Source organism: Geotrypetes seraphini, chromosome 16, assembly GCF_902459505.1.
Source record: "Geotrypetes seraphini chromosome 16, aGeoSer1.1, whole genome shotgun sequence".
In the NCBI taxonomy this organism is placed as follows: Eukaryota; Metazoa; Chordata; class Amphibia; order Gymnophiona; family Dermophiidae; genus Geotrypetes; species Geotrypetes seraphini.
The window spans coordinates 38,811,073-38,831,337 of NC_047099.1; the positions used below are offsets into that span (position 1 = coordinate 38,811,073).

Genomic DNA, 20,265 nt, shown 5'->3' on the forward strand with positions numbered 1-20,265 from the left:
GACATGTGCACACACTATGGAAACCATGTATATCGTTAGCTGTATTTGAGATGTCAGGTTCTGTTACCTGAATAAATGCCTTTGAAAATTGTTCTGCTCATTACGTGACTGGTCTTCAGTCTGTTGTAGATTAACATGTTCATAAAATATGGTAATAATTTTGGCTTCCTTTACTAGAAAATTACAAATTTTATCTTTTAGATATTTGTGTAAAAATTCTGAGAGAAGACAAAAGCTGCCCTGGTTCTACCCAGCTTGTGAAATGGTATGATGCCCAAATACATTTAAAAGAGTTATGATCTGCAGTTATAGCCAGGACACCTGGTCTCCTGCAATTACATTATGGCGGCAAGGGAAACAAAATCTGTCCCTTCCATAGAATTTCCTGCTCCCTATAGTATCACCACGAGAAGCAAGGGGGCTAAACAGAGTTGAGGGGTTCATCTGTTTCCATGATCCTGATTGTATTCTACCGTGTTTCCCCAAAAATAAGACCTATCTTGAAAATAAGCCCTAGTTAAGATTGATCCCCAAAGCCCCTCCCCCCTGGAATGTCACCGACACTCCCCGACTCCATCCCTGACACTAGTGCTGACTGATTCACCCCAAAAAATTGGACTCGTCGATTCAGCAACCCCCACCCCAGTGAGACCTGCCATGCCTCCGCTCTGAGGCCTCTTAAAGCAGCAGCAGCGCTCTGAACGGGCTGCTTCGCGGCCTTCCCTCTATCACATCACCGATGACATCAGGAGCCTCGGAGCGGAGGTATGACAGTGGATGTTGCAGGGGATGGTGGTCGCGGGGACAAATTTTTTCCTTGTGTCATTCTCTATTTCATATGTCAACCTTTCAAGTGTATGAGAACACTGTTGAGATTCACTTCTTGTGTCATAATGCAACCTTTATTTCGAGAGCAAAAAAAGTTAGGATAAATCAAAAAATAAACAGTAGGTGCTCATTTTTACAGGATGCTAGGATGCTATGATGCTTTGCAGAAAAAATATGTAAGTCTTCTCATATGATTTTATTGTTATTGTATATAACATTTCTTTTACAAACTGTGTTTGATTTCCTTTCTGTGCATCCTTACACCAATTTATTCTGTCTTGAACCTGTATCATAAACAAAACAAACTACAGAAAAAAAGAAAATACTCGGGATTGTTTTAGAAATGGGGAATACCCATGTGTATTTTGGGCCCACCCTAACCATGCCCAAGCCACATGTATATATTTACAATCTGCACATGTAAATGTCGGTATTTACATGTGCAGATTGTGAATAGGACTTCTAAAATAACCAACCAAGCATAATAAAAATATTTTTTCAGTTTGTATCTCTGGGAAAAATGTTTACTACTTCTGGCCAATAGCCACAAACATTTCAGTTATGATAACAAGCAACCTGGAAGTGCAACAACCCACCATTGTAAGGGATTCAGACAGAAAATTTACAGGAAGAGTAAACTAGCTTTCATTGTATTTATCAATTAAATATAAGTAAACTATCTTTGTTTTATTTCTTTTATATCATGATTTTTACAGCTAAGAATGGTTGTCCTAGCAGTAAGTATATTTAAGGCATTGAACTTGCCAGCTTTTCAAATAATCTAATTTAAGCATAGGATTTAAATATATATATTTTTAATGCAGATTTATACTAATCCAGAAGATCCTCAGGTAGGCATAAATATATTTTACTTAAAAATGTTTTTAGAATGATTAGAGAATGTACTGGACAAACAAAAAAGTTTTTTTTCCTTCAGCGCGTGTCTTCTGCTTTAGTTTTTGAATGATTGATAATTTCACCTGTTTAATCTCACAATACTGCCTCCACTGGACACTATTGCATTCTTAAACGTATTTCCTTGTCATTCAGTTAGGGTTAGACCAGTCCAAATCAAGAGGTTATATCCCTTGTCCAGAACATAGAGGTAGAGAAAAATGACAGTTCCTTAGCATCTCCTCTAGATTGGTCTACACAGCACAGTTACTTATCATAACAGGTATTCCAGTGCAATAGATGAGGCATTCTAGACCATAGGGTTATTTCCCCATACCCGCATGCTGCAGAAGGGATCCACTCCGGATTTTTTAGTATGCCTCCAGTGTACCTCACAGACTAGTTTAACTCCCTCTAGCAGTCTTTCCCTTCTGCATGCATTCTGCAGCTGTGTGTGTTCTGCTCTCCTCCTTTTATTGTTTTTACTTTGACGTAGTTTCATTGTTTTTGCAGTTATTTTTGTGTTTCCAATGGATTTGAAGCTCTGTCTGCTTAAGAATTCAGACCTTTGGGGTATCTGTTAGCCAGTCTGCATGGTGTTCTTTGGAGCTCAGGGCCATCCCTGACTTAGTCTCACTCCCTGTTAAGTGGGGGTCGAGCAAAGACTTTGGCACGCTTAGGAGGGTTCAGCGGTGTTCCGCAGCATGCTGGCTGCATTTTCACACCTCCACCCGTCCTGGTGTGCATTCAATGGTCCACAGGGGTTGGGGGCATAGTCAGACAGTGGAGTCTGACTGGCAGCCCGAAGATCAGTTTGGAGGAAGCATTCCCATCATTATGGAAGTGAATTCTGAACCGGCTATTTAAAAGGCTGGAAGCAGGTGCAGCACCAGTGTCTCTGGTATCAGTGAATACAGACAAGCTGACAGACTCCAACAACACATTTTCCAAGGATTTCCCCAATGAATATGCATTGAAAGCAGTGAATACAAATAGATTTCATGCATATTCAAAGATATTTTTAAGAGGCTTTTAAAGAGACAGCTTTTTGTTGATGTGTTTATGTGAAAAGATTAAGTATGGTTGAATGAGATTTGTAATATTTCCTATTATCTATGATATCCTGTGAATAAGTAGGAATATGGCCAGCAATGTGGCCCCAGTGTGAATACCAGAAAGTTCTGAGAGCCACCAAAAGATTTCAAATATACATATATTTATTTATTTAAAAAAGTTATATACCACTTACAAATCTGAGCAGTTTACAGTCAACATACAAAATATTTAAAACAATATATCTTATGGGAAGAGAGTATCTATAATATTCGAGTGGGTGCTCACCTGGGAAGTAGCGATCATTAAACGGTTTGGTTTGATATAACAGCTAAAGTGGAGAGCTTCTGCACAATACTTAAAGTCCTGGATTTCAAACGTACGGACTTTAGTAAAATGGGAGAGTACCTGAAGAAAGAGCTGTTAGGGTGGGAGGACATAAGAGAAGTGGAAAACCAGTGGTCTAAGCTGAAAGGAACAATAAAAATGGCTACAGACCTTTTATGTGAAGAAAATAAATAAAAACATGAGAAAAAGGAAACCGATATGGTTCTCCAAACTAGTTGCGGAGAAAATAAAGGCAAAAGAGTTGGCGTTCCTGAAATATAAAAAATCCCAAGAAGAGGAGTACAGAAAGGACTACCGGGTGAAACTGAAAGAAGCCAAGAGAGAGATATGTCTGGCGAAAGTGCAGGCGGAAAAGCAAATGGCTAAAAATGTAAAAAAGGGAGACAAAAATTTTTCAGATATATTAGTGAAAGGAGGAAGATGAAAAATGGAACTGCTAAACTAAAAGATGCTGGGAACCGATATGTGGAGAGTGATGAGGAAAAAGCAAACGTGCTAAACAAATACTTCTGTTCTGTGTTCATGGAAGAAAATCCTAGAGAAGGACCGAGATTGACAAAGAAACACAAGAAAAAGGAATAGATTTTGCGCTGTTCACGGAGGAAAGTGTTTATGAACAACTTGAAAAACTGAAGGTGGACAAAGCAACGGGACCGGATGGGATCCATCCCAGGATACTGAGGGAGCTCAGAGAGGTTCTGGCAGGTCCTATTAAAGACTTATTCAACAAATCTCTGGAGACGGCAGTGGTTCCCGGGGATTGGAGGAGAGTGGATGTGGTCCCTATTCACAAAAGTGGTCACAGAGATAAAGCGGGAAACTACAGGCCGGTAAGCCTCATTTCGGTTGTTGGAAAAATAATAGAAGTGTTGCTGAAAGAAAGGATAGTGAACTTCCTAGAATCTAATGGGTTACAGGAACCGAGGCAACATAGCTTTACAAAAGGTAAATCATGCTAAATGAACCTGATTGAATTTTTGGATTGGGTGACCAGAGAACTGGATCGAGGACATAAGCTAAATGTAATTTACTTAGATTTCAGCAAAGCCTTTGACAGGGCTCCTCATAGGAGGCTGTTGAACAAACTTGAAGGGCTGAAGTTAGGACCCAAAGTGGTGAACTGGATTAGAAACTGGCTGTCGGACAGATGCCAGAGGGTGGTGGTTAATGGAAGTCACTCAGGGTTCGGTGCTGAGACCGATCCTGTTCCATATCTTTGTGAGTGACATTGCTGAAGGGTTAGAAGGCAAAGTTTGCCTTTTTACGGATGATACCAAGATTTGTAACATAGTAGACACCGAGGATAGAGTGGAAAACATGAAAAAGGATCTGCAAAAGTTAGAGGAATGGTCTAATATCTGACAACTAAAATTCAATGCAAAGAAATGCAGAGTAATGCATTTGGGGATTAATAATCGGAAGGAACCATATATGCTGGAAGGTGAGAGGCTGATATGCACGGACAGGGAGAGGGACCTTGGGGTGATAGTGTCCGAAGATCTAAAGGCAAAAAAACAGTGTGACAAGGTGGTGGCTGCTGCCAGAAGGATTCTGGGCTGTATAAAGAGAGGCGTAGTCAGTAGAAGGAAAGGAAGAAGGTGTTGATGCCCCTGTACAGGTCATTGGTGAGGCCCCACTTGGAGTATTGTGTTCAGTTTTGGAGACTGTATCTGGTGAAGGACGTAAGAAGACTTGAAGCGGTCCAGAGGAGGGCGATGAAAATGATAGGAGGTTTGAGCCAGAAGACGTATGAGGAAAGATTGGAAGCCCTGAATATGTATATGCTAGAAGAAGAAAGGAGGGACAGGGAAAATATGATTCAGACGTTCAAATACTTGAAAGGTATTAACGTAGAACAAAATCTTTTCCAGAGAAAGGAAAATGGTAAAACCAGAGGACATAATTTGAGGTTGAGAGGTGGTAGACTCAAGAGCAGTGTAAGGAAATTCTACTTTACGGAGAGGGTGGTGGATGCCTGGAATGCGCTTCTGAGAAAAGTGGTGGAGAGGAAAACGGTGAGTTCAAAGAAGCGTGGGATGAATACAGAGGATCTCAAATCAGAAAAAATTAGTAAATATTGAAGAACTAAGGCCAGTAGTGGGCAGACTTGCATGGTCTGTGTCTGTAATATGGCCTTTTGGTTGAGGATGGTCTGGGGAGGGCTTCAGTGGCTGGTAGGGTATAGATGGGCTGGAGTGAGTTTTGATGGAGACTTCAGTAGTTGGAACCCAAGCACAGTACCGAGTAGAGCTTTGGATTCTTGCCTAGAAATAGCTAAGAAAAAAAAAAATTGTATCAGGTTGGAATGACTGGATGGACCATTCGGGTCTCTATCTGCCGTCATCTACTATGTTACTATGTAGTTGCGCATGTTGAATGGCACACTTAGGGTCACCCACTTATTCCAGCCATTGACCTGGCATAAGTCACTGTGCCTAACATTTGGTACATCAAGCAACGGCTTTATGCTATAATTTCTTGGGTGTGCCTAAGTGCTGTTATAAAATTGGCACTCATCATGCCCCATTGTGGTTACTAATTTGAGGCACAAAATTGTAGAATTACCTCTTCTAGTGCAATAGATATGTCATTCTGGACAAGTGGGTAATATTCCAGTGCCCATAAACCATGCAGAAGGAATCCACTCCAGTTTTTGAAGCCCTCCTTCCTCACCAGAGGGTCTGCTGCCCAGTTCAGTTTTTCCTTTTGCATGTGAGCGAGAAAGAGTCTTTTTGATCTGCTCTTTATATTTTTGGTCTTTTATGTGGTTTTTTTTGGCTTGATTTTAGTACTAAGAGTTCCTATAGTTGAGAGTCCAGTTCTGCCTGCATGGAGGAGAAGTAGACTCTTTATCTGAAAAAATTATCTGCAGCTGCAGGTCTGCAGCTGACAGGTCGATCCCTTGTGGTACCTGTTGGCCAGCCTGCAAAAGCCTTTTTGGAGCTCGGGGTCTATACCCCTTGTAGCATTGGTTGCCTTCTGCTTTGCAGAGACTTGAGTGCAGGCTATTTGGAGTCTGTATGGAGCTCAGCAGGGTCTTGTAGGGTTCTGGCTACGTTTCACCTTCCCATTTTGCGTCCGTGGGTTCACAGGGTTTGGAGGCTCAGTCAGACACCAATTAGACTGGCAGCCTGAAGAATCAGCACTGAAAGGCAGTGACTTCTTCTCCCAGTTCCAGCTACATTTGGAGCTGAGGTAGACTGCAACACATTGCCAGCATAGGTCACAGTGAGTAAGGGGAGCGGGGTCTGTAAATTGTATGTTTAAAGATTTCTGCCTGTTCCATGATGTTCCCCCACTTCTAAAATCCTAAACTTGCTAGTTTTGTTTTTTTTGAGCCATTTTTTGGCGTCAAAACGCTACCACAGTGGCCATCTTGGATTTCCTGATTTTTTTTTTTTTTTTTCAAAAGTTTGCTAGAAGCTCTAAATGATCTCATTTTGCCTCAAAACTGACAGGGATGGAGTCCTCAGGCTCTTTTGACTCTAGATCATTCCGGGTTTGCGCTAGATGGGTGCCCGAAAAGCACACTTGCGCCATGTGCTGCACAGCATGTGAAGGGAGGACGGGAGCAATTGACTTAGCCTCCCCTTTGCTCTCTAGGGCCAAGAAACAGCCAGTCAGTCTGTTTAGGGTTAAATTCTTTCAACAGCCCCAGAATGGCAGTCTTTCTAAATGCAGGTGTGTGGAGGCCACGGAAGCCAAGAGATGCAAGCTGGAGTCATCTAGAGGAGACTCTGCGCTGCCTAATAAAAGTTCCAAGAAGAAGGACCAGATTCTGTAGCAGTTTGACATTAGAAGAGTGCTTCTCCAATATCTTGAGGCCACCAACGAGTTCAGGCTCTCTGAACATCTCGTTGTGCTTACTTATCCAGCTGCACTGATGTCCAAGGTCACAATTTCCAGATGGGTCCATAGGGCCATTTTGTCAGCGTATTTGCGTGTGGGAAACGGTCACCAATTCCCATAAAGGTATATTTGACTAGAAGTGTGGCTCCTTCGTGGGCACGTACATGGGGTGGTCTTCCACAGAGGAGATTTGTAGGGCAGTGCCTTGGTCCATTCGACATACATTTCTAAATTTTACACAGTGGATGTAGCGACCAGGGAGGACTCCGCCTTTAGGTCCTCAGCGTTACGGACCAGTGCAGTGGTCTTGTCCTAGTTTTCTGGGACTGCTTGTGTATGTCCTGCTTTGCCAGAATGACACACTTATTGCATTGGAAAAAGAGATTAAGTTCTTATCTTTCTAATATCTTTTCTAGTAGATAGGTATGTCGTTCTGGAGCCCCGCCCTGTCATTTGTGTCCTGCACCTGTCTACTATCTCTGTCAGACAATTTGGGTGCAAACTGATGTTTGCATGCCTGTCAGGCCTTCAAAATCTACAGCCTATACTATTGCCTATACCACATAAATGTTTCTGATATCATTATTGAATGATAATGTTTAACCTGTTCTTGATGATTTCAGAGCAAACATCAATGTTTCTGGTTTGATCGTTGGATGACAATGTCTAACCTATTTATGCTGATTTCAGAGCAGAACAGAGTTGGTGTCAGGGCATTTCCCCGTACCCCTCCTTCACATGTCTTCAGGGCTATCGCCTGCTTTGGGACAAACTGAAGGGGTCAACAGAGCCCTCTGGTGAAAAAGGAGGGATTAAAAAACTGGAGTGGATTCCTTCTGCACAGCTCGCAGGCACTGGGATATTACCCACTTGTCCAGAATGACACATCTATATACTAGAAAAGATATTAACAAGGTAAGAATCTAGTCTTTTTTTATATGTTGCACATCTACTTTAAGCTCTGGATGGCTTATATCTTTAGAGACCGCTTGAACTCTGCTTTGCTTTGTTTAGACTATAACAGAATGTTACCACTTTAAATTCAAATACACAACTGATGGACCAGTCATGGACTTCACAAGGTAATGTCAACTGCATTTTACCTCAATGCTAAAACCAGAAAGATGGGTAATTCTGACTTCAGATGTGAAGACTTTATAGCACATGATACACCAAGGAAATCTTATCTGTTCAGTTTCTTCAGGAGCTCTTCAGAAATTGTTTTATGTACATAATATCTCATAGTCACAGTTCAAGATGTTTTCCATTTTGAGTCTGCCTCACTAAGAATTTTTCTATCAATCTCTTTCAACGGAAAAGAAGCCTAGTACATTAGGCCTCATGTGTATAAAGATCCCTTTATAGAAGGCATCCAGAATTTTCAGAAACAATCCAGAACATTACTGAATGATTTCTTTAAAAAATCTGCTTGTGTTAAAATAACTTTCAAAGAAAGTAGTGGACTTTCCTTGAATATATTTATACATGCTTAATTTTTTTCAGGGAAATTTATACATATAGAGGGGCATAATCTAAGTCTGATTTGGATGTATGGTGCTAGACATCCAAAGTCGGCAGTGGGAAAATGCCCATTTTTGAAAAATGTCTATCTGGGACATCCAAGCTATTGTTCGTCCAGACTGCCAGAACATCCATTTTTATACCACTTTTTTTACCAAAATTTTGTCTAAGTCCCAAACGCTCAGAACAAGACCATTTGGATGTGGGAGGGGGCCAATCTTGTAATGGACTGACCACCCAGATATGGCAACAGAGCAGTGGGGCACCAGTGCCGCCATCTTGGCCACTCCCCTGGGCCTTGGTATTTTTACCTTATCAATTGTATTGGGCTCGCCATTGGTGTAGCTAGAGAGCCAATTTTGGGTGGGCCCAAGCCCAAAGTGGGTGGGTATCTTTCTTTCCCTCCCTTCCCACCTCCCCCCACCAGTCCGTGCAGCATTTTTATTCTCTTCAGGTCGCTGGCAGCAATTCCGGAAGCCTTCCCTTTGATGCAAAATGTCTCAGAGGGAAGGCTTCTGGGTTAGTCGCTGGCAGCATGAAGGAACGGCTGCTGTGTGGCTGGGCCTGAGCCTAAACTGGGCAGGACAGGCCCACCCTGTGGCTGTCGTTGATGTCCAAATGAAGGCTGACTTCATTGGATGATGGAGTAGAGGAGTAACCTAATGGTTAGTGCAGCTAGATTCAATTCCCCTATGACTCTGGGCAACTCACTTAACCCTCCTTTGTCCCAGGTACAAAAATTTAGATTGTGAGCCCACTAGAGACAGGAAGTTTCTGCATATAATAGTAAATGTAAACCATTTTCATTGTACCACAGAAAGGCAGTATATCAAATCCATGACCCATTACCAAGAGTCAGCCATAAGAAAAGTTTGTAGGCCAGGTTTGCTTTAATAAGAAGTATTGACCTGTGGATTGGTGTGAAGTTACAAAAAATGTTTATTCATTCTGAGGTAACAGAAATATGTACATAAAAACATCAAAACTGTGATTTATTTCTATGAGGATTTTAATAACATCCATTCTTAGCAGCAGTAAGAAGAATGACTCCAGCACGATATCTGCGGACATCAGGAAATCTAGCATTGTTCTGGTTCGTAAGCTTTATGTTCTGATGCAGAACCTGGGCCCTCTACCTAATGATGTCTGCCTAACTATGAAACTTTTTTACTACGATGAAGGTACCATTTCCATGTAGTTTCATTTGTCTTATTGGTGTCCTATGATTGGCTAAGGCTTTTTCTCTGTTGTAGCAGTGAAATGTTCAGAGTACCACTAGGAATCTGTAGTAGACTTGCTCAATGAAGCCTGTGTGACAGTACTAAATTATTTCTTTTCATTTATTTTACTTTGTCCTATCTTGTTTACAGTTACACCACTTGACTACCAGCCTCCAGGATTTAAAGAGGGGGATTGTGAAGGAATGATGTTTGAGGGGGATCCTATGCACTTAAATGTAGGGGAGGTGGCTACACCATTTCATGTCTTGAAAGTCAAAGTCACAACAGAGAAGGACAGAATGGAACACTTAGATGCAGCTCTACTGAAAGAAGAAGGAGCCAAACTGCCTCTAAATACAATCAGTCTGGACAAGGATGAACCAAAAGACCAGCTCCTGAACGTAAGAGTGATATCAGACTTCAACCATTTCCTGTAATAAGCATCCAAAATCATCCAAGCTCCTACAAAACCAGAGTGTGTCAGAAATACTTAGAACATAGCTCCTTTTATAAAATGACAGTACCACTTTCTAGATGGACAAAGTAGCTTGGCTTTCTGTGTGCTAGTGGTAGGGCAAGGTGGGAAAAGTTATGTCAGTGAGGTTTAGGCAGCAGGAGTGAGTCTTCCTAGGAACTGAGAAAGAGATCAAGTTTAATGTTTAATTCTCATTATATTGCCCATCATAATGTAACATTCAATTAAATAGGAGAGACAGTAGCAGAGAGAAGCAGAAAGGGAAAAAAAAAAATACAATAAATGACAGGATTGAAGGAGAGAAGACAGAGAGAAGATACAGTACAATAGTTCTTCACAGGCTGTCAACCCGGCCACACTCGAGTATTTGTAAGAAGTATGGAATTTTCAAAGGGGAGATGAGTTTTAACAACTTTGAACAGTTTAGTGTCATTGCAAATTTAATCACCTCACTCGTCGTTCCAATTTCCAGGTCATTTATAAATAAGTTAAATAGCATCGGTCCCAGTACAGATTCTTGTGGCACTCCACTGTTTACTCTCCTCCATTGAGAAAAACAACCCTTTGTTTTCTATCTGATAACCAATTCCTAATTGAACTTTGCCACCTATCCCATGATTCTCTAATTTCCTCAAAAGCTTTCTGAAAATCTAGATATATTACATCAACTGGCTCACCTTTATCCACGTTTAATCACACCTTCAAAGAAGTCAAGCAATTGGTGAGGCAAGATCTCCCTCGGCTGAACCCATGCTGACTCTTGTCTCATTAAATCATGTTTGTCTACTTGTTCCACAATTTTATTTTTTATAATTGTTTCCACCATTTTGCCCAGCACTGAAGTCAGGCTTCGGTGTCTGTAATTTCCCATATCTCCCCTGGAACACTTTTTAAAAATCTGCATAACATTGGCCACCCTCCAGTCTTCAGGTACTACAGACGATTTTAGCTACAGGTTACCGATCTCTAACAGCAGGTCAGCAATTTCATGTTTGAATTCTTTTAGTACTTGGGATGTATACCATCCAGTCCGAGCGATTTATCACTTTTTAACGTGCTGATTTGGCTTGGCACTACTTCCAGATTCACCGAGATTTCTTTCATTTCCTCTGCATCATCATCATCATCCTTGAAATCCATTTCCATTTCAGGTAGATCTCTTACATCTTCTGCCAGGCTAAGGGATGCTCCTCTAAAGATAGGGGGCAGACTCTCAGCATTCCCGCTCACCTGGGTTCACATTTCATCTGAACATTATTCTGTTGGGCTACAAGCTGGAATTTACCCGGCTTCTGACAGATTAGTTTGTGGAATCTCTCGCAGGTCAACCGGACAAGGCACTCAAGGTTCAAGCCACTATTCAACACTTGCTGGATATTCAAGCTATAGAGCCAGTGCCACCTGACCTCTCGGGCTAAGGCAGATACTCTATATACTTTATTGTGCTAAAGAGAGGCTCCAAAGATTAGAGGCCTATTCTGGATCTTCAGCATGTGAATGCAGCGCTCAAAGTTCCACGCTTTCTCATGGAGACAGTTCGATTGATTATCGCAGCGGTGGCCCTGGGAGATTTCCTCACCTCTCTGGATCTCACGGAAACTTTCTTGCACATTTTGATATTTCTGGCCCACAACAAATACTTGCAGTTTCATGTTTTGGAAAATCATTACCAATTCTCAACTCTGTCCTTTGGGATGGCAACAGCTTCACCAAGGTGATGGTGGTCATGGCGGCTTATTTATGGAAAATGGGTTTGCAGGTACACCTTTACTTGAACAACTGGCTGAATTGTAGGATATGCAGAATATAAATTATTAAAATTAAAAAAAAAAATACTGGTTCCAGAACACAAGATCGCCTTTTGAAGAAACTTGATGTGCGCAGAATACTTCTTCGTTATCTGGAGGGCACTAACGAATTTCATCTCTCTGACCATCTGTTTGTGCTGACTCATTCTGTCAAGCGGGGTGTTCCCACTTCATAAAAGGAGCCCTTAGTGACTCGGTTCTTGGGTAATAACTGTAGGTGGAGCTAGAGAGCACAGTGAAGTACTGCAGAGGCACACAGAAAAAAATCTGGAGTGGATTTCTTATGCAGATGGCTTGCAGCCATTGGGACAAAACCCATCTGTCTGGAATGTCTCTGCTATCTACTGGAAAAGAACTTACCAGAGTAAGTACATAATCTCTTTTTAAATATAAAATCATAACTTTTTTAGGCTTATACAGATGGAATAAGACTGAATTTGCAGGGATGGGTACAAACTTTGTCCCCATGTCATTCTCTAGCCTCATGCTTTTTTCAGTTGTAACTCAAGGCGAGTTACATTCACAGGGCCCCACATATGGTAAGACAATATGTGTTCTATCTTTATTCTTACATGTGCTATATTATTTATTTTCTTTGTCATCACCTTTTAGGAAGATCTCATTTCAGATAAAATGGAGAGGCAGAGAATTGATAGTGAATCTTTGAAAGATGAAGGTAAGACGTCAATTTTTGGTTCTTTTTATAAATCTTTATTCATTTTCAATCTTTCAACAAGTGTACAATAAAATCATCATTTAATATACAACATCACTTGAAGCTCTACATTTTATGGGAGGGGGAGGGTTACATTTTCTTGTTGAAAGATTGCTGATTTTCAAGTGATGCTGTATCTTACGTGTTTGTTATTTATTGTACACTTGTTGTAAATTATAAATGAATAAAGAACTTAAAAAAAAAAAAGAAAAAGATTATATCCTACCCCACCCTCCCAAAAATTATATTCAAATATAATCTATATCATATAATAATTTAGATCATTTTACTATATCAGTGTTATTCAGGCAGGCATTCATAGATTTTCACCTTCTACGTATAAAATAATGAAAATGGTGTGTTAACTAGAAGGAAAGTGTTGTTGCTCCATATACAGCAGGATACTATAGCCACACAAGTGAAGATGTCACCACACACAGCCGAACCAGGTTTACTGTTCCAGAGCTCATAAATCTTGGGAAGGTTGTTCCCAGTCTACGTCCCTTGACTGTTCCTCTTAATCTTTTTTGTGTCATCAGTGGCGTACCTAGGGTATGTGGCACCCGGGGCCCATCATTTTTTGACACCCCCCCCCCCCCCCCCTCATGTAAAATTTTTTTTTTTTTTTTTTGCAATAACCATGAAATGGAATAAATGGTCAGAATAGAAACAGGCAGTGAAAATTTTCTTTTTTTTTTTTTTTTTTTTTTCCAAAGTATTTTTATTGAGAATGGCAAAAGGTCCAGACAAGCAACCATGGTCTGTACAGAAACTTATACATTATCAAAAAGAACACAGAATGAGAGTAACAGCAACAACAAGCATGAACAAGCCTCTCCCAAGAGAAAATTGCCAATGAGAGGCATAGCAATACACAACAAAAGGCCAAAACTTGGGGCAAGCAAACAAATCCCACCCCAGAACCCACAAGAATAATAAGCCGGACTAGACCCTCAGCCATATTTTATAATGAAAAAACCCCCCACAAGCAACAACACCCAGACCGCTCACCAGACACACCAATCCGCACAACAAGCACCCAAGAAACACCCAGCCACCACCCAGACAAAACTACCAGACACACCTACCCCACCAAGCCCAGACCCAACCCCCCCTCCCCAGAGAGTGCAAGCTCAAAGTGGACCGTGAAAAGGGCAGCTGCAGAAGTGGAAAGCCCCAGATAAGTAGGTTAGCTAAAGAAAGCCCACAGATAGAAGAAATCAGGATAACAGAAGTTCCAACAAATGCTCCCACAGAAAATTTTCTTTTATTGAACCTCATTTATGTAACCATTATTCCAAACATAACATAACATAAATTATGTCTGAATTGTCATGACATCAGAAGTACATATGGAGTAGTTGCAGGTGATGCTTGGGACAGTTCTGATTATGTTAGTTTGGTTTTATGTGTTTTTTTAATAGAAGGGTTTTTATTTCTTTTTTTAAGGTTTTGTAGTTTGTGGTCGAGGTCAATAGGTTGTAGAGTTGGGGGTCAAGTGTTGCAGCTCGAATGGCTAGGAGGTTGTCGAACAGTTTTTTTCTTTTGACGTTTTTGGTTGGAGGGTGTGTGAATGGTGCGTGAGTTCTCCTATGTCTGTTTGAAGTGGATTGAATTATTTAGCTGAAGAAATTAGTTACCCCCCCCCATTCCACACACATTAATTCTCTTCCATTTTTGTTCCCATTATAAAAAAACACTGATAAGTTCCCAGGAAAAAAATACATTAAAATAAGAAGTGAAAACAAAGGCCCCTACAGATGAGAACATAACATAAGAATAGCCTAACTGGGTCACACCAATGGTCCATCATGCCCAGTAGCCCATTCTCATGGTAGCCAATAGTGCTGCCCGATTCAGAGAAAAATATTTCATTCGATCCGATTCACCCTGTTGAATCGATTTTTCGATTAGATTCACTGTTAATGACACCGCTTTTTAAGTTTAAACAAAGTATAACAATAAATTTCACAACAACAATAAATTTCACAAAGTACTTAAAAAAAAAAAAAATCACATTTTTCCATTAAAGCAGTTCTGGAGACATTTGCTTGAACAGTCTTTTTTCCCAGTCCATAAGCAAGCAATATGAAAAAGATTTCCTTAATTATCTACTCAAACATTTTTGCTATTTACTTTCATTGTACCTATACTATTATTCAGTAGAAAAAATGGACTTAACTGTGCAGGAAATGAATCTCCTCATACACCCACCATATAGTGCAAAAATGTGCAAAGGTCTGTTTTTTTCTTTCGATCACTACATAGCCTAATGCCACACAAGCAGCGCTGTTACAAACATATTCTGAAGGTCAATGCTAAGGTTGACAAAGTTTCCTTCCTTGGACCAGAAGGAGATACTGACAAACCACTGGAAGAGATTCTAAAACAACTACCCAGAAATAACACCCAAAGACCCACTCAGTGTGTGAACCAGTTGAGTGGAGTGGACTAACTGGGGGTGGAAATGGGCCCAGAGTTTGCTCAGCAGAATTTCCCAGACTACCTCTTCCTCTCAACACACTGACATGCTACCACCACCACCAACACTAGGAACACCTCACCGAGTATGCCAGCAATGCTTATAAACTTTATAAAACACATTATTATATTTTCTTATAAAGCATATATTTTAACTGAACTCAGCCTTGCCATTCACAAAAATAGAAAAGTTCCCATTTCAAGCTGTCTCATGTACACTTTTCAAATCTAACATATTGTAATCACAAAACAGAAAATAAAATTATTTTTTCTACCTTTTGTTCTCTGATCAATATTCAAATCTTGTTGGTCCCAGGCTCTTGTTGTCTTGCTTGCCAGGGTCTCCTTTCTCCGTGCTAACCATCCGTCTGCCATCTCTGTTCTCCCCTTCCGTTTCCCTTCCCTCTCCCGGAGATCTGGCATCTTTCCTTTTTTTTGTCTCCATCCACAGATTCACCTTTTCTCAACTCCCCACCACCCCAGGATCCACCATCTCTCCCTTTCTGTTCCCAACTATCCTCCTATCCAGTATCTCTATCCCCCCTCCACACCATCCCCTGTTTCCAAGTTCTCTCCCTTTCTGTTCCTTCCCTCCCTAAATCCCATTATGCACCATCTCTCTCCCACTCCTCTGTTTTTAGACCCATTATTTCTAACCCCCAAAGTCTGGCATATGCATGTATCTTTGAACCCCCCCTTCCCTCTCTCCCTCTGTGTACTTTTACACCAGGACCCCCCTCCCCCGAAGGTCTGTCCCCCCTCCGAAGGGCTACACCCCACCCCTGAAGACCTGCACCCCCCGAAGGACTTTACCTCCCACCCGAAGGTCTGTCCCCCTCTGAAGGCCTAAACCCCACCCCTGAAGGACTGCACCCCCCCCCGAAGGCCTGCACTCCCTTGAAGGTCTGCACCCCCCCGAAGGCCTGTCCCCCCCTTGAAGGCCTGTCCCACCCCCTTGTAGGCCTGTCCCCCCTTTAAGGCCTGCCTGCCTGCCTTTCCCCCCCTTGAAGGCCTGTCTCCCCCTTGAAGGCCTGCACCCCCCTTGAAGGCCTGCACCCCCCCTTGAAGGCCTGCACCCCCCCTTGTAGGCCTGTCCCCCCCTTGTAGGCCTGTCCCCCCCCCCTTGTAGGCCTGTCCCCCCCTTGAAGGCCTGCCTGCCTTTCCCCCCTTGAAGGCCTGCACCCCCCTTGAAGGCCTGCACCCCCCCTTGAAGGCCTGTCCCCCCCCTTGTAGGCCTGTCCCCCCCCCCTTGTAGGCCTGCCCCCCCCTTGAAGGCCTGCCTGCCTTTCCCCCCTTGAAGGCCTGCACCCCCCTTGAAGGCCTGCACCCCCCCTTGAAGGCCTGTCCCCCCCCTTGTAGGCCTGTCCCCCCCCCTTGTAGGCCTGTCCCCCCCCCTTGTAGGCCTGTCCCCCCCTTGAAGGCCTGCCTGCCTTTCCCCCCTTGAAGGCCTGCACCCCCTTGAAGGTCTGCACCCCCCCAAAGGCCTACACCCCCCCCCCGAAGGTCTGCACCCCCCTGAAGGCCTGCCTGCCCCCCTTGAAGGCCTGCACCCCTTGAATGTCTGCCCCCCCCCCCCCCGAAGGCCTGTCCCCCCTTGAAGGTCTGCCTGCCTGCCTGTCACCCCCTCCCCCTTGAAAGCCTGCTTGCCTGCCCGCCCGCCCCACCCTGAAGGCCTGATGCCCCGACCCACCCCGAAGGACCGCTCGCCCCCCTGGCCTCCCCGCACCACCTATGAACAGCCGCAGCAGGATCGCGAAGTCAGCGTCGGGTACCAGCCCTAAGGGGGTGTTCCCGGCCTTGCCGTTCAGTCCCCCGCCACCCCCGAAGGACCGCTCGCCCCCCTGGCCTCCCCGCACCACCTATGAACAGCCGCAGCAGGATCGCGAAGTCAGCGTCAGCGATCCCTGCTGCTTCCTGCGCCACGGTCCCGCCCCTCCTCTGACGTCAGAGGAGGGGCGGGATCGCGTCGTAGGAAGCAGCGCAGGGATGCTGACGCTGACTTCGCGATCCTGCTGCGGCTGTTCATAGGTGGTGCGGGGAGGCCAGGGGGGCGAGCGGTCCTTCGGGGGTGGCGGGGGACTGAACGGCAAGGCCGGGAACACCCCCTTAGGGCTGGTACCCGGGGCGGCCCGCCCCCCCCGCCCCCCCCTAGGTACGCCACTGTGTGTCATGCTTCAACTTGGAGTGAGTGAGCAAGAGGGATTAGGTGGATGTAGGAACTTGTTGATAAAAGAGGGCCATAGTTATTTAGACTTTATGAGGTAATGTGAACGTTAACAGTCAACGTACAGTAGTGACCATCAAATGAACTGAGAGCACAGTCCTCGTCTCAAAATGGTATTTTCTGTGTTTAACACAAGAACTAATGCATGCTGTTAATGGTGATAAATGGGCCCCTAATGTTTCAGCATATACTAATATATGTATAGCATGCAAGCTTAAAATAATGTATGATGAAATAAAACGTATTTAACATCTCGGCTACATGAATCTGTATGAATGGGTCGTGTCTGTTTCCTATCAGCAGATGGAGTTTTCCAGTGACATCACCAGATATAGGCTAGTGCTCTGCTGGAACTTTCTAGTATTCTTTAATGTCTCTCCAGACCAGTCCAGCCACTGCTACCAGCAAATGGGATCTGAAAACATCAGACTTCTGAGTGAGCCTATAACAGGCCTGTACAGAAAGTCAGTATTTCCTGTAGACTTACCAGGGAAATGCAGGTACACTCATAGGTGACGTTTTCCGACAGAGCCTGGGTATTGAAGTCGTTTTTCAGTTTAGAGCTGTCTGAGTTTGACATCTCTGCACATGTGCGGGAGTTCCCATGCTGCTTCAGTCTCCCTCGTCAGTCTTTAACATCCATGGGTTGCACCAACAGGTTCTTCAGCTCTCAGTTCTCCCCTCAAGCATTTTGTCAGTTAGTTTTCTTGGGGCAAAAACAGTAAGCTGTGATTTTAATTACGGGCTTTATTTTCACTTTCATTTTCTATTTGCATCATAACACTCCTGCGGAGTGTTTTTCAGCATCATCACAGCTTCAAGGGAACAATCTGCTCTGCCACAAAAACAAATTGTTCAGCAAGCCAGTATCTTGCACATAGCAGTTGGCTCTGGATCTGTTGCCTAGTATGATTGGGACTCAAGGTCCACTCCTCCTCCCGACCAAACACAAGGAAAGGGTTTTGCCTTTGAGAAGAGGAATTTGTGACAGGAGTTCTTGCATGCAAGTGATTGACCGTCCTTGATAACTATGAAGATAAGTACCTGGCTGTATGTGATCAACATTTGGGTAATTTTGACATATAAATTAAGAGTGGAGTTGCTTTGAGAGATCAATGACTTTGCTAAGCTCTACTACAGGACTTGGGTGTACTGAAATATAGAGCAAATTGATTATCTGAGGTCTTTTGATCATAATTGTCGTCTTCTACTATATTATGTTGATTTTTCTAGTGTAATAGTAGAGGTTCATTACATATTGTTGAGATATATCCAACAGCTCTCTGTCCATCTGCTGGTAAGAAAGGGGCACAGTCCATTCATACAGATTCACATGGCTAGACTATAGGAAAGGAAATTAACAGGTATGGCTAAATGTTACCATTTCCTGTCTGTATACTGCTACTAGTTTCCTATACTGCCTGAATGTTTTTTTTAGAAGTAAGTTTAACTTGTGAAGAAGATATAACAGTGAAGTCTGGAGAAAGCCACAATCTACAGCTGGATTCTAATTTTCAGGTATAAGAGAGAGCTTATTTCATATTCATTTGGGGAAGGGTCTTTTGAATTTGTTTTTTTGCAAAAAAATATTTTTGTCTTTAGTTGGATCTAGTTGACTTTAATTTTGATAGCCTTGAAATTTACTTTCTTGAGGCTTTCACAGTTCATTATTTCCTCTTGTAGGTTGAACAGCTGGTAAATAAAACTTCTGAACTTGAAGTATCTGTGCCCAGAACAAGAAGTGGTAAAATATTTCCAAACACTGTTAGTAGCAATTTTGTTCCAAATTTCAAGCTTAAAGTTAATATTTCCTTGGTGTCAGCACCAGACCAGTCCAGGAACTTGTGGGTTGTCTGCCTATCGCCCTACAGGTGGAGGTAGAGGGTACCAGGACCAACTTGGCAAACTATTTTAAGGAACTGGTACAGCTCAAACAATTCAGTATTCCAATAGGTAGTGGAGAGCTGACTGCAGCTACAACCCTGGAATTTCTTCTACTGCTACTATTTATTATTTCTATCAGATGCACATGCAAGAGACAATCCCTACTCAAAAGAGATTACAAACTAATTATGACAGACACACAGGACAAAAAGGTTGAATCTATACATACTGCTCAGGTAGAGACAATAGAGGGAATGACAAACAGATATGGGGTTTTGCTTCCAGTAAGTCAGTTTGTGCTGTTCTCCCTTCTAATTTTCTTTTTAATTTTATTCTTTTAAGAATTATTAACCGTTTAGGTTTATATTTGATAAACCGTATACCAAAGATTAAATAAACTTGGATGTTTTTGCTAGACAGAAATCTTTTTTTGAAATTTCAGCCATCAGGGCAGGAGCATCTGTATTCCTCCCTATTTGAGGACTACTTTGTTACATTCCACGAGTTACTGGATTGGTCTGGTGCTGACACCAAGGAAGGAGAAATTAGATCTTACCTGCTAATTTTCTTTCCTTTAGTTGAGCCAGATAATTCCCTTCCCATACTAACACTTGCTCTGCATTTTCTGATTATTCTTTGAATATTCTGGGTTCTATGTTGAACAAGTGGTTTTTCTTCATTTTTTTTTTTTTTTAATTCTTTATTCATTTTCAAATCTTGCGACAATATTGTACAATATTCAATCAATTAATTTGTATAAAATCACTTGACATTCTTAACATTATTATTATCAAATGCATATAAAAGAGACCCCACCCACACCCAGCCCATTCATCAGGAATAAACCCATTAAAATATAATATAATTAGTCTTGTTTTAATCATTTTCCACTGCTTTGATAACTACACTGGAATTATTTGAGCTGCAGAGCACAGTTTGTACTCTTCTGTCTCTATCTGCTGGTT

At 42.5% G+C, this 20,265-nt stretch overlaps 1 protein-coding gene across 13 annotated transcripts in view; it reads left to right on the forward strand.

Moving 5' to 3' along the window:
- Positions 1-20,265, forward strand: part of HORMAD1 (HORMA domain containing 1) — a 43,158-nt gene that overhangs the window by 13,449 nt on the left and 9,444 nt on the right. For 4 of the 13 annotated variants that reach the window (XM_033924444.1, XM_033924453.1, XM_033924445.1 and 1 more), the window contains 10 exons: positions 202-265; positions 968-1,004; positions 1,545-1,565; positions 1,653-1,679; positions 7,987-8,054; positions 9,523-9,674; positions 9,864-10,114; positions 12,609-12,672; positions 18,855-18,934; positions 19,100-19,180. In XM_033924444.1, coding sequence (XP_033780335.1) covers positions 202-265; positions 968-1,004; positions 1,545-1,565; positions 1,653-1,679; positions 7,987-8,054; positions 9,523-9,674; positions 9,864-10,114; positions 12,609-12,672; positions 18,855-18,934; positions 19,100-19,180 — 845 coding nt within the window. The remainder of the gene's footprint in view (positions 1-201; positions 266-967; positions 1,005-1,544; positions 1,566-1,652; positions 1,680-7,986; positions 8,055-9,522; positions 9,675-9,863; positions 10,115-12,608; positions 12,673-18,854; positions 18,935-19,099; positions 19,181-20,265) is intronic. The other 9 variants (XM_033924452.1, XM_033924456.1, XM_033924447.1 and 6 more) reach the window with 8 other exon arrangements.